We start from the raw sequence: 24,939 nt of genomic DNA, 5'->3' as shown, positions 1-24,939 counted from the left end.
GCTCGGAGCCGGGAGTCTGCTTTGGATCCTGCGTCTCCTCTCTCTGCCCCTTCCCTGCTCATGCTCTGTCTCTCTCTCTGTCTCTCTCTCTCTCTCTCTCTCAATAATAAGTAAACATTAAAACAATTTTTTTTTAGAATATAGAAAGATATATATTTTTTGTTGCATTATTTTTACATTTTACTGTATTTGTTATAATTTGTTTGTTTCTTCAGAAAATAGAGCACTTAAAATTCCGACAAGTGAGGAGGCAGACACAGCGGAAAGGGTGGATCTAGAAGAGCTGATTCAATGTACAACTGGCAAAATGGAGCTTTATGCAAGATCTAGTCTTTCTGAGCAAGTGGAAGGCAACTATGAAATTGTAAATGAACTAGTTGCTGCCTCCACACAGAAGGGTCAGATGAAGAAGAAAAGGTTGAGTGAACTGGGGATCACGCAAGCTGATGACAACTTAATGTCACAGGAGATGTTTGTTTCAATTGTGGGGAACCAGTTCAAGTGGAATGGGAAAGGGAGTTTTGGCACATTTCTTTTCTGACCACCGTGATATAAATAGATAGCAAAATATTGGATTTTGCACATGCTGCCCTGAGAATCACTGCTGCTATCATAGTTTGCTTCATGTCTGTATTTTATATTTGATATATTTGATTGGGTTTGAGTGATATGTACATCTATTTCTATCTGCAGGTGTTGCACATGAAACATTCCCTTTTATAAGGAAGGTCATAAAAACATAAAATAGAAAATATTTGAAGATTTCTTATCCAGAAAGTCTTGCATTCTCAAACACATAGTTCTCTCATATTATTAAGCCTATCAGTAACTTTCTAGTGTAAATACACTTTTAACCTAGCACTTCAAAGAAGAAAGGGAATGCAAGATGAGTGCACAGAAATGCAGTAGGTATCAAATGTCAAATGTGCAGTGTTCTTTACACTTGTATTTTTCTCCCAATTACAGCAAGTCTGAATTCCATGATATATTTGCATAATACTTGTCTTAAAATAAGTTTTTATTATTAGGAAGTTATCTGCATAATCAGACTTACTATTGAGAATTTGAGTGGGATGCATTTTTGTGTTGAACAATGTAATCATCAAAACAGTAATAGATAGCATGGCAGGTTTGAAACAGATATGAGATGTGTTATTCAGAGCCAATGCGTATGTAGAACATTTTCACTGTTGCTGAATATGAATGATTAAAAAGAAGGTGTTTTTCTTTGACCATAACAGTATTCTGATCAGATTTCAAATATCTTACACATAGTGGTTTCTTTTACAACCTGTATCAGCTCTGTGTTCTTGAATATCATATTGTAAGACACAGCTTTTAAAGATATTTATATTTTTAAAAAGTATATGTGACATTAATATGCTTACTGATTAAAATTAAAATTATGAAATAATAAGTTGAATCTTGTTCTGTTTTTCCAGATGCATTATGGGCCATAGTGCTGTGTAGCATCTGTGGTCCTTTTGGAATGCACACAATGGAATGACCATTGAAAGGCATTTTTCTTTTCCTCATTTTAAATCCTATTGCAGTGGTAATGCTAATTAATTCTGCATAAACTTGACCCAAATACTGATTTAAAAACCATTTATTCAATGTTTAAAAAAATCAAATTGGTTTTCCAATAAAATTTCTTTATCTTGGAGTTTAGATTTCATATATTCTCTTGTAACTTGGTAGAGTGCCAAGAGAATGACAAGTAGCAGGGTAAGTAAAGTTAATACCTTCTTCGTTCCTTTTTATAGCATGATGGTTTTTAGATTTCATTTCTATCTCAGTTTAAATCTAAACTTACATTCATTTTAATTCACATGATAAGTTATTAGTGAGTAGGCCTAATGCATTCTTATTTAAGTTATGTAGACCACATTTTGCCTCAGTCGTGAAGAGTTGAACACCTTAGATGACTTAGTACAGGGAGTCAAGAGAGCGAGCTCTGGAAGGATGTGGATTTAACATTTGAGGTGAAAACACTGACATGGAAAAGGGACTATCTTCAGTGTTGAATGAATTATATGTCCTTTTTGGTCTACTCTTAGTGTAACCTTGAATTCATGGCAGGTAGCAAAGTTCTGTACCTTGATTTGAGTATTTTCTTGGAGATTCCCTAGAAGTATCTCCTTTGGTTTCTTATTCTGTAATTATGCCACAAATATATACATGAATGTATTTTCATTTATTCAGCCATAGGTAATTTGTTCTCAAGTGTGTCTACCCCACTTTTTTAGAACTTCTGCAACTTCTGGTTGTAAGAGGTTGAAGAAATACCCACTTTCCAGATTTAGCTCTTCAGAGGGAGGTTGAAGAGACTTACCTATAAAACTTTGATGAGCACCTAAGGAGTAATCCCACTTACGTTGCTTTGTAATTCAATTTGCTGTTTTTTAGTTCTATTACTTTCTAGGCAAAAAATTCCATAGACTTCTATGGAAATTGATGATTCGACCTTGATGTAAATTTATATATAGCATTTAATTTTATAACATTTTATTCTGTGATTTAAAAAATCATATGTACAGGGGCGCCTGGGTGGCTCGGTCGGTTAAGCATCCGACTTCGGCTCAGGTCATGATCTCATGGTCCGTGAGTTTGAGCCCCGCATCGGACTCTGTGCTGACAGCTCTCAGATTCTGTGTCTCCCTCTCTCTCTACCCCTCCCCTGTTCATGCTCTGTCTCTCTCTGTCTCAAAAATAAATAAACGTTAAAAAAAATGATATGTACAAAATTTCTACAGTCTTATATGTGTTAAAGAGAACACTCTCTTTTCCCAGTTCTCACTGTTAAAAGTATATATCCTTTGAAAACAATACAAAAGACCTAGTATATAATGTTCTGAAAATTACTTTTGCTGTTTTCTCTTAACATATTATAGAAATCTATGTCTGTATATGCAGATCTATCTTAGTCTTTTTATTGATTGTGTTATACTCCATTGTCAGAATTCTTTCATTTAAAGTGATTAAAAACCTAATTCAGACAGGCTTAGAGGGTTGGGTCCTGGAGCCAGGAGGTCTGAAAACGAGAGCTGATTTGGGGCATAGTTGGGTTGTTCTATCCTTTTAATTTTGCCTTTTCTGGTCTTGGCTTCATCTTCAGGTTGGCTTTTTCCATGTGGTGGCAAAGATGGCCTTCAGTATCCCCAGTTTTTATGGTCCCAGAAGGCAGAGAGACTTTTTAGCATCTGGTTGGTTCTGCCAGCATTTGCTTGTCCTTTGACCAGTCACTATAAATGGTGTCTTCTATTCTCACTGAGTCACATTTCTACCCTAATGAAGAGGGATGGAGCTTTGTGATCAACTCATTCTCCAGGTGGTGAAAGAGAAGTTTCTAGAGGAAAAGGGGTTCTGTTACTAGAAGCAGATGAAATGACTGCTTTTTAGGCAAAAACATAGATGTCTGGCTAGAGATGGATGAGGTATAACTTAACCTATTTCCCTGTATTGATGGGGAGTCAGGCTTTCAGGTTTTCATTATTACAAATAGACACACATAAAAGAATGCTCAGTGTAACACTTGGGACTTCTCTAAGATTTTCTGTGGTTAAGTTATTGGATAAAGAAGACTTCCAGTTGAAGGTTATAGATTTAAATTTTGATCGCTATTGCCAGACTTCTCCAAGAAATTGAGCACTGGTTTATACTCCTGCCCACAGTGTATGGGAGTGACACTTTGCCATATTCTGATAATAGCAAATATTGTCAGTTAAAAAAAATGCTTATTCATGAGTGAAAAAAATATTTGGACTTGTGTTTATTTGATTACTATTATTGGTTTGACATTTTATCATTAACTATGTTTTCATGTATCTATTTTTCTGAAAATTGCCTGTTCATATCCTTTGCCTATTGTTCTGTTGGGTGGTTTGACTTTGTTATTGATTAATAGGAGTTTTAGATACTGCATTTTTTTTTTAGTATTTATTTATTTTAGAGAGAGAGAGAGGGAGGGAGGGAGGGAGGGAGGGAGGGAGGGAAGAAGGAGCAGAGAGGGAGAGAGACACAGAATCTGAAGCAGGCTTCAGGCTCCAAGCTCTCAGCACACAGCCCAATGCGGGGCTCTAACTCACGAACTGTGAGATCATGACCTGAGCCGAAGGCAGATGCTTAACCAACTGAGCCCCCCAGGTGCCCCAGATACTGTATGTTTTAATCCTTTATATTGCAAGTATATGTATATACACACATACATATATATAGTATACATATTACATATAAGCATACTTATGGTTATATATAAGTATATATATATATAAATCTCTTGAGCCATCTGAGCTTTATTTATGGTATTTTGTTTTACTGAATTTTTAAGTTTTAATTGCAGTCAGATCTGCTCTTCTGGGTCTTGTGTCCTGTTTACATAGATCTTACCAGATTAAAAAAAAATATTTTGTATTTTAGTAGTTTTATAACCTTGTTTAATTAATCTTGTTAATTCATCTTGTTTAAATTTATATTTCTAATCCATTTGGTTTTGTGTGTGGTATGACATTGAACTCTTTTTCTCTAAATGGTTAGTGAGTTCTATCTATACCATCTACTGAATGGTTCATTCTTTTCCCACTTACTTGGAAGCATACCAAGTTCCCCTGTTTGTCTACTTCTGACACTCTGCTTAAATACTACTGGCTAATAATCTCCAGCTAAATGTATATTCTGTTACCAGGATCCAAATCACTAGCACTCAATCAAATGTGACTGGAAAAACTCTTTTCTCTGACACTACCCTCCATATATCAAGGTGTTTTCCTAGTGAGATGACTTAGGGAAAATGTAGTCTCACTACCACTCTGTTCTTATTTTTCAAAACCTTCTTGGGTATTGAACTTTTTTTTTTTTAAATCAGCTTTTATCAGCTTTTTTGATATGAAACATTATCAGTTTTAGATATACAATTCTCTGGGTCTTGACAAATGTCCTTAGTTGTATAACCACCACCACAATCACAGTATTGAATGTTTCTATCATCTCTAAAATTCCCCTCATTTTCCTTTGCAGTCAATCCTCTCCCCCAACCCTTGGACACTGGAGATTATCTGTCTGCTTTCTGTCACTATAGTTTTGCCTTTTCTAAAGTTACATATAAAAAGAATGACTCAGTAGGTAATCTTTTGTGCTCATCTTCTTCAGTTTAGCATAATGTGCTTATAATACATCTGCATTGTTTCATGTGTCAGTAGTTTGTTTCTTTTTATTGTTGAGTAGTTTTCCATTGTGTGGATATTGAGTATTGTCTATTCATTCACCAGTTGATGGGCCACATGGGTTGTTTGCAGTGTTTGGTTATTATGGATAAAGTTGCTAAGACTATTTGGGTAAAAGTCTTTGAACATATGTTTTCATTTTTGTGGGGACAAATACCTATGAGTGGGATTGCTAGTGCACATATTACTTTGTTGGAAAATCCCAAATTGTTTTCCGAAGTGGCTATCCCATTTTGCTTCCCTACCACCAGTATATGAGAGTTCTAGTTGCTTTACATCCTTGCCCAATACTTGATATTTGATATATCCTTTAAATTTTAAGTTTTCTAATGGGTATGCTGTGATAGCTCATTGTGCTTTCAGTTTGCATTTCCCTTATGATTAATGATGTTTAGCATCTTTTTAATGTGCATATGTGCCATTTCTTTATCTTCAGTGAAGTGTGTATTGAAATCTTTTGCCTATTCTCCCCCATCTCCCCCTGCTGTCCCCAATCAGGTTGTTTGTATTATTGAGTTGTAAGTTTTGTTTGTTTTTTATTCTGGATACAAGTTTTTATCAAATATTACATTTTGCAAATATTTTCTTTCTATCTGTGGCTTGAGTTTCCATTTTCTTAAGAGTATAATTTGAGTAGCAGAAATTTAAATTTTGATGACGTCAGTTTATTAATATTTTCTTTCATGGTTTGTGTTTTTTATGTCTTATCTGACCAATCTTTGTTTTTGTTGCCTTCTTTTGGATTAAGGGTTTAAAAAAGAGTTTTTTAATGGATCCATTCTACCCTTACTATTGGCTTATTAGCTATACTTTTTTTTTTTTTTTTTTTTTTTTAAGTTGTGCTCTAGGGCAATAGTTATCAACCACAAGCAAGTTTGCCAAAAGGACATTTGCCAGAGTCCAGGGACATTTTTGGTTTTCACAGCTGGGAGTGGGGTGCTAATAGCATTTGTTAGGTAGAAGCCAGGGATGCTACCAAATATCTCATAATGCACAAGACTATCCTCACATCATGGAATGACATTTTGGCCTAAAATGTCAAATGTACCAAGGTTGAGAAATCCTACTTAAGGACCAGGCTTATTAGCAACTTATTCTCTAAAGAATCAGATAGTGAATACTTTAGGCTTTGTATGACATATATGGTCTTTTTTTTTTTTTTTAAGTTTATTTATTTATTTTGAGAGAGAGACAGTGAGTAGGAGAGGGGCAGAGAGAGAGGGAGAGAGAGAATTCCAAGCAGGCTCTGTGCTGTCAGCATGGAGCCCAATGTGGGGCTTGAACCCACAAACTGGGAGATCATGACCTGAGCCGAAACCAAGAGTCTGATGCTTAACCGATTGAGCCACTGAGGAGCCCTGGCATATATGGTCTTATATCTCCTTTCCACTCTCCACTCTGTGAAATGGTACTGTAATGGTACTGTAAAAACCATTCTTCATTCTGAACTGTACAAAAATAGGTAGCAGGCTGGATTTGGCCTGTGGCTTGAGTTTGCTTGAGTTTGTTTACAATATACATGTACTACCTTCAAATAATATTTTATCACCTTATATGTAAGGTCAATTTCCCCCTTCTATCCTTTGTGCTATTGCTATCAAATATTGTACTCATATGTGTGTTATAAGCCCCTCAATATTTTGCTGTTATTTTTGCCTTAAACTATTATTCAACAAGATTTTTAAAATATGTCTTATATTTATTAACATATATACCATTTCTAGTGTTTTTCATTATTTTGTGTTGATCCAAAATTCTATTTGGTGTCATATTGTACTTGAATAACTTCCCTTATCATTTCTTTTGGTACAGATCTGCTGATGGAATTCTTCTAGCACTTGTCTGAAAATCCCGTTATTTTGTCTTCAATTTTGAAAGATGAGTTTTGCTGCTTAGAGAATTCTAAACTGACAGTTTATTTCAGTATCTAAGGATGTTGTTCCACTGTCAGTTGGCTTACATAGTTTCTGACAAGTAGACTGCTGTTATGTGTCTTTTTCTCCTGGCTGTTTTAAAGTTTTTATCATTGGTTGTCAGCAATTCATTATCCTGTATTTTGTGTGGACTTCTTTATGTTTATTCTGCATGGAGTTCATTGTACTTCTTCATTGTGTGAGAATTTTTTTTCCAGATATTATTTTGTCTCAGTTCTTTTCTTGACTCTTAACACATGCATGCTACTCTGTTTTGTTTTGTCCAATGGGTAAAATAATGTGTTTCATTTTGGATAATTTTTATTGCTGTGTCTTTAAGTTTACTTATCTTTTCTTCTACACTGTTTTAACTGCTATTCATCCCATCCAGTGAATTTTCATTTCAGATATTATATTTTTTATCCCAAGAGGGTGTTTTGGGAGGACTCTTTTTAATATCTTTTCTTTCTCTTTTCATCATGATCATATTCTACTTTCTTGAATATGTAGAGCATATTTATAATAGCTATTTTAGGATCCTTATTTATTAGCTTTATCATCTTGTGGTAAGGTCCCTTGCCTAAGGAGAGAAAAAAAAAAAAAAAACGGAGAGAAAACTTCAAGGGAACCTGGCTATGCACCTTCGTGACAACATCCCTCATGACCTTGTAAACTGAAACTACTTAATCAGAGTACATGTTTGTGTGTGTTACCATACGTGGGAGACAAAGAAATAGAAAATGTGTAAAAATCTATGCCATGGGACATTCAGTGCTCAGTTCTTTGCGTACGAACCCAACTGAGCAGTGCCAGCACGAATAAAGTTGCTTCCTAGAAATTAAAAAGTCTTGGTGTCATGATTCTGTGCATGAATCCTGCTATAATCTCTGTTTCTATTGATTGGTTTCTCTCTTGGTTATGGATCATAGTTTCCAGCTTCTTCTCTGTCTCATTATTTCTGATTAGATGCTAGACATTATGAATTTTATGTTATTGCAGTAATTTGTTTTGTTCCTTTAAGTAGTGTTGGATGTTTTTCTGGAATACAGTTATTTGGAATCAGTTGGATTCTTTCAGTGTTTGCTTTTAAGCTTTGGGCAGGACAAGAGCAACTTTCATTCTAGAGCTAAATTATCCCCACTTCTCCCCATTTTTAGAATTCTATCTGGTGCCCTGTGTATTATGAGATCTTTTCATTCTAGCTGCTAAGAGTTAATTTTTTTTCTCTTATTCTTTTCTGGCAGCTTTTCCCCAGCCTTGGGTAGTTCTCACACATACACAGGTTGGTACTCAACCAATATTCAAGGGGATCCACTGCAGGTTTCTGGAGCTCTCTGTGCCTCTCCTTCTTCTGGTATTCTGCCTTGGAAAATTCTGGTTGCTTAGTCTCCTAACTTTGATTTCTGTTTCTTTACCTTCCTGAATCACCTGGGGTCTGTTTCTCCTCCATGTACTGAGGCCTGAAAACTGCCTCTAGGCAGAAAGCTGATATAATTATAGAGCTCCCCTTTTTTGTTTTCATTCTCAAGTATCACAGTCCTGATTTGACTGTTGTCTGATGTCTAGAAAACCATTGTTTCATTTATTTTGCCCAGTTAAGGCAGGAGGGTAAATCTGATACATGTTATTCAAGCTTCACTAAAACTGGAAGTCTTTTTGGATCTTACTGGTTGGAACCATTTCTAAAGGAAGTAAGGGACTCTGTTAGCAACCAATTGGTAACCAGCTCAAATTTCCAAGTTTCTTTAGCTCATTTCTGTTGAAATCTTTACTAGAATGGTTGGTATTTGACCATGAAAATATTTTTGGAATATTTAACTAAAGGGAAATATGGGTGGGTGATATCACAGGGCATTAACTCTTTCAACTGAAAACATACAAATTCCAGAATCTCAGCCAACCCTAATTTGGTTTACTTATTGCCAGACTTACTTATTGCCTAATTTGGTTTACTTATTGCCAAACTTTACTTATTCTGCATTTAGGCTTATTTGTGTGGGTAAGGTCAAGGCTGGCTGGCAAATAATATCCTACCTTACTAAAGAGCCTGTGTGAGCTCACCATGTGTACATACTTTGGGAGTTTAGCTTTTACTACTTTCAGGCCAGGTGGGCTGACGGCTTTCTTACTGAAATATTGGAAATAATCTTGGTGTGTAGCTCTTTAAAATCCATTTTGAATGAAATTGGACCAATTTAGCAAGCAATTAAAAACGAAAAAAGATTAGAATCTTTGCATTATTTTCATGGGAAGCATAATACATTGCAGTTTCTTGTGAATGTTCTTGCAAAATCAAGTATCCCTAATTTATAGTTGGCCCTTGAGCTAGATGCAGCTCTCTAGTGATAGCTGGTGATATTTTTCATCAAGGCTTTTAGGAACTCACATGCTGTTTTATTTTAGATCTCTTAAAAAACTTTCTGAATGTGTTAGGCATGCTAACAGTGGTGTGGCTTTTGGTACGTTAATAAAGTGCTCCAGCACTTAACTTTTCTTCAGTGCTTACAAGGTACCAAATGAGCTGCCAAGGAAGATGAGCAGACAGTGTAACACTTTCTAAAGTAATATTAAGCTTAATAGCACTAGAAATCTATTTAATTCCCTGTCATTGCATCTAAAATGCATTTAAATCTGTTGTCATTGGTAAAATGCTCACAGTCATTGGAGAATTATTTTTGACTTCGTGTTTAGATCTAAAATTTGCTAGTGAGACAAATCTCCAGTGCTGGAGGAAGTTAACATTTTGGCTTTTCAACATAGTATTGATATTAGGTTAGAGTTTATGGTTCCCTGGTGTCTTTCAATCATATGGGTTTAGAAAGGCTAAGGGATTTCATACTCTTTGTTTTTCGGAAGTCATATTGTTTTGGTCACAGAGTTTTCCTCTAAATCCAATATTCTCCTCTTTTAAATAATCATTTTGTTTAGCCAAGTCTGTGTAATTCCATATTAAATAGGTGTTGTCTCCTAATTTCAAAAGCAGAATCAACGGCTGTAATTCTTTTTTTAATCAGTGTAAAATGTGTATGTCCAGACTGTAATTGACTATTCAGCAGTTGACAGGGGAGGGTTCTGCTTGACTCTGTGGAATGTAATGACTAATTTGCTGATGGTGTTATTCTGCCATAGGGGAAGTGTGGAAATCTGCCCTGTAGAACACAATACAGAAAAGCTTTTCTGAAGGGGAGACTGATAGGAACTAGTAATGTTAGACATATGCCCACACTATGAAATTAACTGCATAATTCATAAGGAAAGATCTGAGAATATTAAAGCAAACATTGACAGTAGTAAAGCTAAGTCATTTCCCCAAAATAAAAATGTTGGTCTACATGTATTTTTCTGTAGCATGTGTTAGGGCACCTACTAGCTTAAGGAAAGAGATTGGATCTTCTTCCATATCCAATTTTTGAAGATTTAAGGGCATGGAAATGGCAGGGAATATAGGAGCCTCCCAGAAGATCCTATTTTGGAGATGGTGGAAATGTCTGAATATCTCATGTCTATCCAGCACTTTTGCTTCTAGAGAGTCTAGGGATAATTTCCTTAGAACATGAAGGCAGAATTTTTTCAGGTTTGTCACTTATGTTGGTTATGAATGCATGTGAGTTTGAATCTCTCATCATTGCTCTAGCTATTTTTAGAGACCACACATGTAGGGGCATTGTTTCAGCCCCTTTATGTTCCATTTCCATGCCAGCTTAATAAAATGATACCAAGCTAGAGCATTAGGTGATATTTCTCAGCACTTGGCTGAACATTAGAATCACTTCATGTACTTAAAAAAACAAAAAAAATGACCCTATACTTAGGCCCCCACACTCCTCCTGAGATTCTGAATTAATTGGTCTAGAGTTTGTTTAGGCATAGGTAATTTTTAAAAACATTCCAGGAGATTCTGATATGCTGGAGAGTGTAGCTGTAATGAGGGTGCAATCCATAGCAATTGCACTGGAGAACCTCAGATATCAAGTAAATTTCTAAGAAATGTTTTATTTTTAATCTCAAAACTCACACGGGCCTTGTTATATATTAAGTTACTACCATTGATTTTTGTTTTGTCTTTTGAAGTTTTTTTTTTAATTACCTTTTAACCCATTCTCAAAAATCATCAGTTTTCTTACAAAATGGGCTTCTGAACTGGCTCCAGATCTCCTATCCTCTGGGTAGCGGATGGAAAGGGTACCAGGAAGTTTTGGGGGCAAATCTTATTTCATTTTCTTTAAAAAAAAATTTTTTTAACGTTTATTTATTTTTGAGACAGAAAGAGACAGAGCATGAACAGGGGAGGGGCAGAGAGAGAGGGAGACACAGAATCTGAAACAGGCTCCAGGCTCTGAGCTGTCAGCACAGAGCCCGATGCAGGGCTCGAACTCACGGACCGTGAGATCATGACCTGAGCTGAAGTCGGACGCTTAACCGACCAAGCCACCCAGGTGCCCCAATCTTCTAACACTGATGAGCAGCAGAGTTTTGGGGGCCAGGACATGGGGCTAGGTTGAAGGCCACTTGTGCAAGATTCCTTTGGCCTTTCCCAACGTCTTTCTTCATTAGTCAACTTGCCTTCAGAGCTGCTTGGTCACAAAGTTGGCCCTCTCAGAAGGTTCTGAAGAATGGAGCTCAGTGTTTTTAGTGGGAAATAACTTAGTCTATTTGGGTGGAAGATCTGGACCCCCAGTCCTGGATTTTCTGCTGTCTGACCATGTGGCTTGGGCAAATCCTTTCACATTTCCCTAGCAGGTTTTCCTGCCTGTGGTGGGGGAATATGGGAATAATCCTGCCTGTCCTGCCTCTTTTCACACATTTGCCGGAATAGAGGTAGGCAATGTCTCTGAGGGGGCTCTCCAGCCTGAAAGCAACATGCTTTTTATGTTAGTTTCTCTCTTGATTGATTCTAAACCTTTTATTTCTCCTCATCTTCTTTTGGGCAGTTAAATGCCCCTTAGTTACTAATGATGATGATACTCAGTCCTCAATGAATGTTGGCTAAATAATTATGTTTCAGGAACTGAGCTAAGAACTGTCATGTTGGCTTGTGAGGCAGTTGTTAGCTTCTTTGTCTGAGAACCTGGGCCAGTGAGCCTCAGTGAGGTTAGGCCACCTGCCTTGGGTCACACAACTGGAAATTAAGCCCAGACTCTCAAACAGACTCTCAAGCCTGAACTATTAACCCTTTTATTGGCTTGCACTTAGGTCAGACCTGACTATAAGAAGGCATCCTGGGGTCTATAAGGGAAATAAAACAATGACCCTATATTATCCACCTTGGGACAAAGTGGACAAGCCAATTGGGACTCTTTTTTTTTTTAATTTTTTAAATGTTTTATTTATTTTTGAGAGAGAGAGAGAGAGACAGACAGAATCTGAAGCAGGCTCCAGGCTCTGAGCTGTCAGCACAGAGCTTGATGTGAGGCTCAAACTCATGGACTATGAGATCATGACCTGAGCCAAAGTTGGACACTTAACCAACTGAGCCACCCAGGCGCCCAGAGACTCCTTCTTTACCACACCACTGTCACTGGCTCCTTGTTCTTCTTCTTTTTTTTTTTTTATGTTAATTTATTTGAGAGAGAGAGAGAGCAAGGGAGGGGCAGAGGGAGAGAGGGAGGGGGAGGAAGAATCTCAAGCAGGCTCTATGCTCAGTGTGGAGCCAGAATGTGGGACTGAATTTCACAACTGTGTGATCCTTACCTGAGCTGAGATCAGGACTCTGGCACTTAACTGACTGAGCCACCCAAGCGCCCGGGTACTCCTTTACCATACCACTGTCACTAGATTATCCTCAGGAAAGTCATATGTGGGCATAAATCTGATTTTCTGCTAGGAGCGACAGTTTAAAAGGCCAAGGGATTGGGGCTGGAAATGCTGCTTTGCCACTTTTCATCTTTAGGGTATGGTCCCAAGTTTCAAGGGTCTTTTTTGAAACCACTGGAAAACCCCCAAATCCTTGGTGAGTGAGGTGGAGCAGGACTTTGGGCCAGCATGGAAGTTTAGAAAGACAGGACTGGAATGATGAATTAGAAGTGATTGAGTCCAGCTGGCAAGCTCAAAGGCCTCTTCTTGCACAAGAAACAGTGCAAGTGACATTCTGGGGCGGGGGGGGTGGGGGCTGTAGCTCACTTTGCTAGTTAGGGCTTTCCTTGCACTAGGGTGACTCTGCCCTGCTCCCATATCTTGAAAAATTCCTTCCTGGAGAGAAGCACTTCCTAATTTAGATTTTGTAATAAAAAGGCAGGCTCTCCACTGAAGCTGCAGATATTGGGAGAGTGAACTGACTGACCTAATTTTTTTTTTTTAAAGTTTATAGAAACGGAATTCACGGAATGAACCACCCAATCATCTCAGTCCAATTTCCAAGTTTTTGTTTTTTATTAAAAAAGAGGAGATGTGGTTAAATATTTAAAAACAAAACTAAAAACTTATTAAGTCTAAAAGCAAAATGCAAGATAAATGAATAATGGCCTCCAGCCTGGAATGATTTCATCTAGAAGAAGGGAAATGAACTACACAGGAAGCCAATACCTGAACAGTGAACTGGACAGACCCTTCTGCCCACTGTCTGCCCACTTCCTGTACACTGATTGCTATGTGAGGTCTCCATGTGCCTGGGGAAGTATGTATGGTAGGATTTTACTGAAGGGAGAGGACGATGAGCTGAGATGTGCAAGTTCAGCATTTCTCAATTTGATCTTCATGATATTTTTGTATCTTGATGTTTACAGGCATTCTTTGTAGCAACAAATATGTAAGTTAATTTATTTAACTCAGTGTTTCTCAAAGTCAGGCCTTTAACATGTAAAAGACTCTGAGAAGTCCTACAGAAAAAGTCCCTTGTCAGACTCCCAGAGGAAGATGTATGCAGTTTTTCCTAAAATTTCTGGTCACCAGCTCTTTTACACACATTTTCTAGCATATCTGTCACTGAGAGTAGTAGAAACCATGGTATTGCTAGTCAACATTTACTCTGCACTTTGTACCTGGTACTGTGCTAAGCCCTTTCCTCTCAATGTGAGGATTGTTTCCTTTACAAACTGGAGATAGCAATAGCAGCTACCTGCAGGATTGTTAAATTTCCCCAAGATCACACAGTTGATGAGTAGTGGGTGTCCATATCTGAACCCCCAAAATGTTGCCTGGCATTTGGGCTGTTTTCCTGTCCTGCCTCACTTCCCCAGTTCCCAGGCTCCAACCCCTCATTACTTGGGGTCACTTAAACAGGAGTCAGTTCCTAGCAGCTTGGCAGAGCAGCTGACATTCTGTAGGTGGTCACATGTTCCTGGGCTGTTAGGTCCCAGGTCCCCTCAGACCAGTGCCATGCTCACATCTTCACCAAGCCCTGTTCTTCCCTAACCCCGATGGAGTTGCTGTGGGCATGTAAGAGAAGAAACGTGGTTCTAAACTCAAACACCTTTAGTAGCAGGGAGCCTTTCCCCTTTTCTGGCTTGTAGGAGACATCAAAGATGGGTGGAAGTTTGCCGGTCTGGTTACAAAGTTGCCTGGAGGAGCTCTTGTTGCCAAGCTTCTCCCAAGGTCAGAGACCCCTTTGAAAAGGCTGTGTGGGGTTAGCCAGGGAGAAAATAGCAACACCTCTGAAGTGTGCTGAACTTGGCTCTAATTGAGCTCTTCGTGATGATTAGAATTTATTTGCATTCATTTTCCAGCAGAAGGGTTTCTCTGCCTCCTCAGATGGCATAGCATCAGAGCAGGGCCACATGTGCCACTGATGATTCTTTTTGGCGAGATTAGCCAAGGTACATTAGGCAAAAGAAGAAAAGATCAGAGATCTTGGGAGCCTCATACATCATGTTCTGTGAGCTCTCTGCCTCTGGTCCTCTTCTCTTGGAGACAGTGGTCTTGGTGAGGTTGGAAGGACCAGCTGATGGAGGGGGTAGGAAGAGAGAGACTATTTTGGGAGATAAAAGGCTGTTTGGAGGTGGTGAAGCTGCTCCCATTAGAGCACCAGGAAAGCTTCTGAAAACATTAACTCATTAAGCCTCCCACTCTCGTTGACTGGGAAGCCACTCTCTCAAGCCCCATTAAGCAGCCTAGATCCTAGGTGATGATCACCCCTTATTACCCTGGGCCACAGCTGTGCTGGGCGGGTGTGTCAGCAGGGTTCCCAACTCTGAAGACTTTTTGAAATCTCTCATTTTCAAGGGATATATTTTCAAATTCTCCAAGAGGATTTTTGAGTTCAAGGTTTGTTGTTTCCTTGTTCACTTGGCAATCACTAATGAGTTACTTGAGCATTGCACTGAACTTTGAGCATGACCCCAAACTCATCTCTAAGTGTCTGCTCTGCATCTGGTCTCCCCACTGCAGGTGGGGATTTGAGAAGAAGGTGGGAAGGGAACACAGTCTGGGTTCCATATCATAATATGCTTTCTTAAATGAGGAGTCATACATGTATTCCCATGAAATATCCTCCCCCAGAATCAATGTGGCTATCTGTGGATGGATGGTTAAGGTCACTGGAGAAACATCTGATTTTGCTAAGACAAACTGTTGCTCCTTCTCTCCTTGGATGCAGTTTTGGAGGGATGGTCATTGCTGGTTTCTTGTTCTCTCCTGGCCCAGACGTGGACCAGTGATGTAAGCTCAGGCTATCACACACAACTTGGATATATATTTTTTTTCCATAGTTCTAACATTATTATTATTATTATTATTATTATTATTATTATTATTATTTTAAAGATAAAGCTATAGTTACATTTCAAATCATTTCAAGGTTGTTAATTTGTTACTTTGGATGAAATTGTGGATGGTGGGCATAAATTAAAGTGTCTGACTTGTAGGACCAAAAGTGGTCCTAGATTGGCATTGGAAACAAAAAATGAAATTGCAACAAGGTAAAAGGAAGATGCAAAATAATAAGTGTTTTACTGTGTATAAAGGCTCATCCTGTTTTATGCAGAAAGAAGTCATAGTACTTCCACTGTGGAGGTTCAGCTCTACATGAGCCTGTGGGACTGTCCTGAGGGTCCAGGCCAGTAAGGTAGCAATTCTCCTTTTCTGAGTTAGGACAGCTTGGGGACCATGTTATTCCTGGTCTTGCCAAGTTGTGGGCCCAACCACTTAATCTTCCTCTGTAAAATCAGGATATCATTGGCTCCTTTCCTGTGATCTTGGGAGGGTCTTCCCAGAGATATATCTGTGAATTGCTACAGATACTCAGTCAAACTCCCAAGAATTTGGTTCTTGAGCAGGATGACTGAAGAATGAAAATGGGATTTTGCTCATTCCAAGGGTCATGCTGAATCCAGGTTTCTGCTCTTGGGTCTCCAGGATGACTCTATTTCTGTCCTTTCAGACAGCTTTGCCTTAAGCAATGAACATAAAGGAATCTCCTGGAAAGATACACGGTAGGAGGCTCAGACTCCTCTGTAAAAAAGGCTATAAAACTTCTCAGAATTTTTGTAAGGATTAAAAGAAAGATGGCATGTGCACACAGACTTATTTCCAACAAACATGGTACAAGTGTAAGGCTTTGTTGTTGAAAGTAATGGTTAAGTGGCCATAGGTCCAGCCTCTCACTTGGCTGTGCTGTCAAAAAGACTTCTGCGCAGACAGTTAATGTTTGAATACCTTTGGTGATGGGGAGCTCACCACTTGTAAAGCATTCTGCTTCATTGTTGGATGCTTCAAGTTAGAAAGTAGAAATGGCTTAAGACAGATGTCATGGGTCTTTATTCCACCTTGTTCCAGGGAATGGAACTGGCTCCTGTGTACCGTGTATAACGATCATATCAAATTCCTCCAGCTTAAAGGGAGGTTCATTTTGTTACTTAGTGCCCTGGAAGCCTCTCCTGAATGGAGAGGGAGTCTGAAGCATTCTCCGTGTGCTTGGTATAAGAAACTTTGGGGTGGGGAGGAATTCAAGGGACAGCAGGGGCCTCAGGCATTTGGGGGAGGGACAACAGTCTGGGCAATAGCCAGCATCTGCAGTGGCTATTAGACCAACACATCATTCCTCTGTGCCAAGCTCAGAGGAGAAGTCATTTATTTCCTGCTCTGCCAAGCTGTTTTAGATCTACACTGGCTGCCCCATCTTTGTTGGAATCTGGGGTAACGTGAGGTAAGGGAATCCACATCATGATAATCTACTAATGGTTTCTTAAGCACCTCTTCTAGGAATAGGGCCTGGAATTCTATTATCCAGTTGACTAGAGGGGAAAATTGTTTTCGGGAGTGTAATTAATGTGACTTTCAAAACCAGAAGTGATCCAGAGAAGACGATGACTTGGTCTTAAGAAACCCCTGGCCAACTTCCTGCCCTGGAGTGTGTTGAGAAACTCAGGAGATAAAAATGAAAATGAATTCAAGCCCAAAAGGTCCTAGGATAGCAATTTATTCAGGTGACTTGTTAGGAGTAGAAAGATCTGAAGTCAACATCAAACTTAAGGTAAAACGCTGAGACTGAAAACTGGTGGCCTACAGATGTTTTTTTTTGTTTGTTTTTTGCCTACACAGTGTTTAAAAAATCTAATTAGCAACTAAGAGAAAAAAAGAATGGGAGTTTACATAAAAATCAGAATTTCCATTTTTTTTTTTTTTGTAAAAACCTAGAAGACCTGGCCCTGGGACCCCAAGTCTGGCATGCCCGGAGCTGAGAGGCTGCAGGTCCCTCTGTCTGGCACAGGATCTCCCACCCACAGTGCCTCTGAGATGGGTGAGGCAGCCAGGTGGGAGAGGAGCCTCTCCCTTCACAGTCTTCCTCTCATCCAAGTCCTGCCAGGCCGATGTTATGTATGGCTAGACAGGACTGCACTCTAGTAGACATTCCTTATTTAACTGCTCCAAAGCAGGAGTCATGGAGAACAGAAGTGACATAGAGAAACTAAAACAATATACAAGAAACTGTTGTATCAAATGAAAAATTGTTCCTGGGTTTGCTCTTCTGTTGTTCCCAATCTGAGAGTCAAAGAAAATGATGTTTGTTGTTATTAAGACCCTTTAAGAGAGAAGTAGCTTTCCAGTAGCTTGGAAATAGCAACGTAGTGGATTGTTTTTCCATTAATCATTGACACACTGGGTTGTTTCTTCCCCCTACTGACACACACGCGGGGACTTTAGCCAGTCAATGTCAGCCACTGGAGAATTACTGGATAGATATCAAAGAGCCTGTTGTTTATTATACCTGAATGCAGACAGATCCTCGATAACTGGGTCAGGAGTGGCCCACCAACACCTGTGGCTGTGCTTGAACATTATCATTTGAATTTCACAAGTAGGTTTGGATATATTTGGGTAAGTCCTTTATGTCAAAGAGCTAAGTGGATTTAGACCTTCAGAACAACTAAAGCAGTTCAATAAAAGCATCTAACATGTCCAGTTAGCAGTCTTCAAAATTATATTGTAAGCAACATTATGAAAAATTGTTAGAAATGGAAGTAGTTTCATCGTACTAAACTTCCTCTTGAAATTTTGAAATTTAATGGATGTTCATAGATATATTCATCTATCCAAGATTCATTGAGCACATGGTATGTGCCTGACTCTAGGAGCTCTAGGAGCTACAGATTTGTGAATACAGCTGAGACAGAAAGCAAGTCAACTTTGCCCACAACTGACATGTGAAATGAGTGGTCAAATGTGTAGTGTCATTTTGACTGGTCAACAATTATATTTATTTATTTAAAAAAATGTTTTGTTTTTTTTTTATTTGAGAGAGACAGAGAAAGTGTGCCAGGATGGGAGGGGCAGAGAGAGAGGGAGAGAAAATCCCAAGCAGGCTTTGTGCTGTCAGCTCAGAACCAGATGTGGGGCTCAATCCCATGAACCATGAGATCATGACCTCAGCAGAAATCAGGAGTCTGAGGCTTAACTGACTGAGCCATCCAGGTACCCAAGCAATTATTCTTATTATTTATTATTTATAAAGGTTTATTTATTTATTTTGAGAGAGAGAGCATGAGTGTGCACAAATGAACAGGAGAGGGGAAGAGAGAGAGGGAGAGAAAGAATCCTCAGCAGGCTCTGCACTGTCAGCACAGAGCCCAATGTGGGGCTCAATCCCATGAACCATGAGATCACGACCTGAGCTGAAATCAAGAGTCATACACTTAACGCACTGAGCCACTCAGGCGCGCCTATTTAGCTACTCTTGCTAGACATTTAAGTTATTTATACATTTTCACTATTATATGAAGATAATAGTGAACATGCTAAAGTGAACACTTGTACCCATGTATCACTGTGTGCTTGTCTGATTATTTTCTTAGAGCAGGGTTTTTAACCCTGGCACTATTGCCACTTTGGCCTGGACAGTCTCTTGAGGGGAGCTGTCCTGTGCAAGGTAGGATGTTTAGCAGCATTTCTGGTCTCTTTCTACTAGATGCCAGTAGCAGCTCTCCAGTTGTGACAACCAAAAATGTCTCTAGACATTGCCAAATGTTCCCTGGGAGAAAAAGTTGCCTTCAATTGGGAGCCATTGCCTTAGAATAAATTCCAATAACTAGAAATTGCATCAAAGGGGATGTACAACTCCAAGGTTTTGTTTATGTGCTCCAAATTAAAGGCTGTGGGAGATTATACCTTGTTGTTGATGAAGGTGTGGGGGAGCAGGTATCCTCCTGCACTGGTGGGGGTATAATTTTTTTAAGGATTTTTTTTAATGTTTATTTATTTTTGAGAGACAGAGATAGAGTGTGAGCAGGGAAGGGTCAGAGAGAGAGGGAGACACAGCATCCAAGGCAGGCTCCAGGCTCTGAGCTGTCAGCACAGAGCCCAATGTGGGGCTTGAACTCCTGAACCGAACCATGAGATCATGACCTGAGCCGAAGTTGGACGTTCAACTGACTGAGCCACCCAGGCACCTGGGATATAGTTTTTTTTTTAATTTGAGTTGAAGTTTACATAACATACAGTTACCATTTTAAAGTGTACAGTTCAATGAGATTTAGTGCATTCACAATGCTGTGCAACTATCAGTTCTCTCTAGTTTCAAATATTTTCATTACTCCAAGAAAAATACCCATTAAATAGTCACTCCAGGTTTCTCCCTTGCCCTATCTACTTTCTGTCTCTGGATTTGCCAATTCTGTCAAATATTTATTTTGCCAAATAAATAAATCACACAACATGTGATTTTTGTGTCTGGCTTTTTTCACTTAGCATAGTATTTTTGAGGTTCTTCTAAGTTGTAGCATGTATCATACTTTACTTCTTTTTATGACTGAATAATATTCCATTGTATGTATATATCACAATTTGTTTATCCATTCATCATTGATGGTCATTTGGTTTGTTTACATTTTTTTGGCTATTGTGAATTATACTGCTACAAGGTGCATACATTTAAACATTTTCAACCTATCAGATTGACAGAGGTTAAAAACAACATTGAGATATTTTAAATGCCTTTGTTATAAGTGGCCAGTAAATATGTTTAAGAATATTCAGATTCCTTGGTGTGGACAATGGCAGCTATTTTGATGTTTGTCATCAATAAGTGAATGTGAAAATATGTGCTGAGATTTTATTTATTTATTTATTTTTGGTCTGGTCCTGTGTTAAGTGTTGGGAATGGTGGGATTTTCAAAAGAAGCATAGAGTTGTTTATTACTTTACTCACCCACTGCCCTTACCCTCAAGGAGTTTATTCTCTGGAGTTGCATGGGGGACAAGAATTCTGAGTTTGATTTGTTATTAGGCTATTGCTTTTGTACCTCTTGGCCTTAAACATCTGTCATGAGGCAAATGATCCTCCCATGAATTAGCCCAATGACTGAAGTTTCACAAAATTCATTTCCTCAAAGGCGCCAGGCAGAATAGCCTGCGGACATCATGTTTGTAGAATTCTGGGCAGTAATCTTCCAATGTTTACCTTCTGTGCATCACTGGAATTTGCAAGCTGCTTTAAAAAAATATTCCATTGCTTTAGAAAGAATTTCAGTTTTACCTCTGTGGAGAAAAAAGCCTCCGTAGAGTTCAATGTTACATTAAGGATTTAGGGAAATAGGATTAAAAACCCTGGTAGTGGTTGGTTCACTCTTTGCTAGTACACTATTATATGCTTCAGCATATGATAATTATAATTTAAAGGGAGTCAGATACTGAATTTAATACATTAATACTTCCTATATTTGCTTACTATGGCTGCCGTAAAGTACCACAGAATGGGTGGCTTAAACAGCAGATATTTATTTTTTCACATTTCTGGAGGCTGGAAGTCCAAGATCAAAATGTTGACAAGGTTGATTTCTTCTGAGGCCTCTCTCTCTTTGACTTACAGATGATTTTCTTCTCTGTGTATCTTCATATGGTCTTCTCTGCTTGTCTGTTCCCTAGTCTCTTCTTGTAAGGACATTGGTCATATTGGATTAGGGCCCTCTCATATGACATCATTTTACCTTTATTATCTCTTCATTAAAGACCCTATCTTCAAATGCAGTCACATTCTCAGGTACAGGGATTAGGACTCCAACAGAAGAATTTGGGGGAGATACAGTTCAGCCCATACTCTTCCTAATGTGGACAGTGATTAGAAGCCATATAGAATGTAAAAAAAGGTTGGTACTTGAAAATCTTCAAAAGCAATTCACCTTTATCACTTTCAAGTCCATTTAGTTAACTTTAAACTATCCACCTCAAGGTGTTGCTAAATTGGGCTAAATTGGACTTGCTTTATTAAATAGATCTCTTATTTGTATTTGCTGCATTATTTATATTTAAGATGATGAAAAAATACATCTACCAAATAGGGTAACCGCTCCTATCACAGATATTCTTTCTTTTTATTGAGATACAATTCACATATAATAAAATTCACTCTTTCAAAGTGTACAACTCAGTGGTTTTCGTATATTCTTAAAGTTGTACATTCTTAAAGTTGTACCATGGCTTTAATCCCAAGATGATCATTACCTCCAAAAGAAAACTGTACTCCTTAGTAGTCACCCTTGGTCCCTCTCCACCCAAAGGTAGTCACTCTCCACCCTTCCTTCCCCAGCCCTGCTAATGACTAATCTACTTTCTACATTCTGGATTTGCCTGTGTTGGACTTTTCCTATAAATGGAACCATACAATATGTGGTCTTTTGCATCTGCTTTCTTCTGCTGAGGATAATGTTTTCAAGGGTCACCACAGTGACAAGGGTCAGTACTTCGGTGGGTTTTTTTTTTTTAATGCTGAATAAAATTCCATTGCATGGAAGTGCCACATTTAATTTGTTTATTTATCAGTTGATGGATACTTGTTTCCACTTTTTGACTGTTATGAATAATGCTACTATGAACGTTCATGTGTAAGTTTTTATATAAACATTTATATAAACAATTATTTTCAACTCTCTTGGATATATACCATATACTGGGTCATATGGTATCTCTGTTCAGAGCTAAGGAGCTGCCAAATGGTTTTCCAAAGCAGTTCCACCATTTTACGTTCCCAGCAGCAATGTATGAAGGTTCCAATTTCTCCACATCCTTACCAACTTCTGTTACTGTCTTTTTTATTATTATAGAAAGACTAGGGAGCCCATATTTACTTTAAATTTGCTTAGCAAAGCTTTATTCATGGTACTGTGGAGGCAAGCACCTGACTCCTGACTTGGAAGGTTCAAGCTGCTCTGTTTTGTTCCTCGGGGGACCTAACTTGCTATCGTCCCTTTCCCACTTCCCCTCGGTGAGTTTTGGTTCTGCAGCAAACAATGCAGCTCCAGCCCGTCCTTTGCGCTTGGTGAGAGTCAGGTGCAGACAGGCTCCCTTCACACCCCTTGGGTGTGAGGAGGGAGTGGGGCGGGGTGTGTGGCTGATGAATTCACACTTCTGGCATGCAGACTTGCATTCCTCTCCTGTGTTGTCACCTTGCCTTGTGCAGCACGGAGGGATTAAATGAGTGTTCAACTCTTTTTTTTTTATTTTTGTTGTTGTTTTTCCTGAATCAATAAGGAATTTACCCCCTTCTACTGTCTCACCCTTCTCCCAGTTATGCAGTTTAACATTGATTTTTTTCCCCTCCTTCTAGGCATATAAAGTACTTGTAGCTTTCTCTTTAATGACAAATCAATTCCAACACCTTAATACTACAGAGTTGGGAGAGCTGTTGAGTTTAAAGCTTTCGTTCTGTCTTTCTGTTTAAAAAGCCTGAGTCATCTGTGATTGATGGAGGACATTACTGAGAGAAGTTAGCACCATTTTGATTTATTTTGTTTACTTTGAAAATAGTTTTCTCACTTGTCAAATTAATTATGAGAAATGAATTGTGGAATGGTTGGGGAGGATGGACAGAGAAAGCCAAGGTTTAGACTCCCCTCCTTAGCTGAGGATGGCCTCTGCAGGGGCCCCCTTGCCTCCTCCCTTGCACCCTGGTGTGAGCTGCAGGTTCCAGGGCACTGACTCCTTTGCTGTGTACTGTCAGGAGGGGTTGGAGCTGGGGAGAAAAAGCATTTGTGTAATTGTTTGTAGTGCTTTAACTCCAATTGCCTCACCTCAGGTTCTTTGCATACCATTTCCTCATAGCTCAAGGTACTTTTCTTTCCTAGCATGTAAATATCGAATATTGTAATAAAATATCTGTTATGCAATGTCAATGATACCCTCTACCAATAGCATGGACTATTTTTTTCTTGATTGTGGCTGAATCCCCAGTGCCTACCTCTGTACCTGTTACTAGTTGATGCTCAATATTTATTGAAGAATAGAAGGAATAAATGTCATGAAGATGAAACAGAGTGCACAGTATGGCATCTAATCATGATGGGGGAGGAGGGATGGTGTGCAGGGTGGTCTCTGAAGAAATGAAAGATGAGCAGGAGTTGGTGATCTGGGTAAAGAGTTTCAGGGAGGGGAATTTTAGGAACAATGGAAATGAATGAAGTCACAAAAGCAAACATGAAACATTCAGTGCCTAAGAAGCTGGAGCCCCAGGGAGTTCCAGCATTTGGTGGACTTGTCTTTTTCTGGCATCATTTTCTGCAGGATAACCTATGAGCTGATGAGACAAAGAGGATTCTGGAATTTGGGTGCTAGAAAGAATCTACAACCCCAAAGTCAGGGGACTGGTGGATGGCTTCAGAGGGCTGAGGCCTGAATACTTAGTCCAGTGGTGGTATCTAAAAGTGATCCTGGTGAGCCAGACTGCAGAGGGCAGTTTCCCTTAACTGTCCCAGTGAAGCCCAAGGTGGGAGGCCTCTGCTGCTATCTTAAAACTCCTTCCCTGTAATTGCAGGGCTTTGCCTTTGTCCTTTCTCAACCAGAAACAAGGCAAGGCTGATCCTTTATGGCTGATTCAGCTTGGGGTTGGATTCTTTTGGCACCATCCTGCAGCCTCCTTGGTTCATCCCTACTTCCTGGTAGGCTACAAATGCAGGTAGCTGATTTTGCTTCCCTGGGGAGGAGGCCCTCAGTGCCATCCTGGCTCCTCCTGGTGCCTGAGGGCTGCTGGCTGTCACCTCCTGTTGCTATCTGTAACACTTGGCTTCACATTTGCCTGTCTTCTGTGCCTTTCCCAATTTGTCATTATTATTTTAGTGATAATAGAGAGACCACTGGGAGAAGAGGCAGCAGGCAGCAGCTTTTACAGTTGATTAAATGCCTAAAGAACTAAAAGAGATGTGGGCTGGCTTGCCCTTTGCTCACCTGGAGCCTGTCACATGTCATCTTGCCTTTGGTTTCCTCTCTGCTTGGTGGTCACAACCCATCTTACTCGCAATGCAGATACTTGTTCTAATTAGGGAACCTGGCTTAACATTTCCCTTGGTGTAAACATTTTGAAAATAGATATTTGCAAGTGTGTAGTTTCTTCGGTTCATTTTGGCTTGCAGAGCATGTTAATACTTCTGATCTCTAAGTGGAGAAGC

At 39.1% G+C, this 24,939-nt stretch overlaps 1 protein-coding gene across 2 annotated transcripts in view; it reads left to right on the top strand.

Moving 5' to 3' along the window:
- Positions 1-24,939, top strand: part of SHCBP1 (SHC binding and spindle associated 1) — a 61,383-nt gene that overhangs the window by 31,258 nt on the left and 5,186 nt on the right. The window contains exon 13 of one of the 2 annotated variants that reach the window (XM_042919921.1): positions 216-1,389. The exons of the other annotated variant lie outside the window; for it this stretch is intronic. Within the exon in view, the coding sequence (XP_042775855.1) occupies positions 216-541 (326 nt within the window). The 3' untranslated portion in view covers positions 542-1,389. Of the gene's footprint in view, positions 1-215; positions 1,390-24,939 lie in introns of those variants that run through there. 2 annotated transcript variants of the gene reach the window in all.

The sequence above is a fragment of the Panthera leo genome, chromosome E2, assembly GCF_018350215.1.
Source record: "Panthera leo isolate Ple1 chromosome E2, P.leo_Ple1_pat1.1, whole genome shotgun sequence".
NCBI classification, from domain to species: domain Eukaryota; kingdom Metazoa; phylum Chordata; class Mammalia; order Carnivora; family Felidae; genus Panthera; species Panthera leo.
Note: the sequence above shows the minus strand (reverse complement) of the source record. Positions and strands in the feature narration are given on the sequence as shown.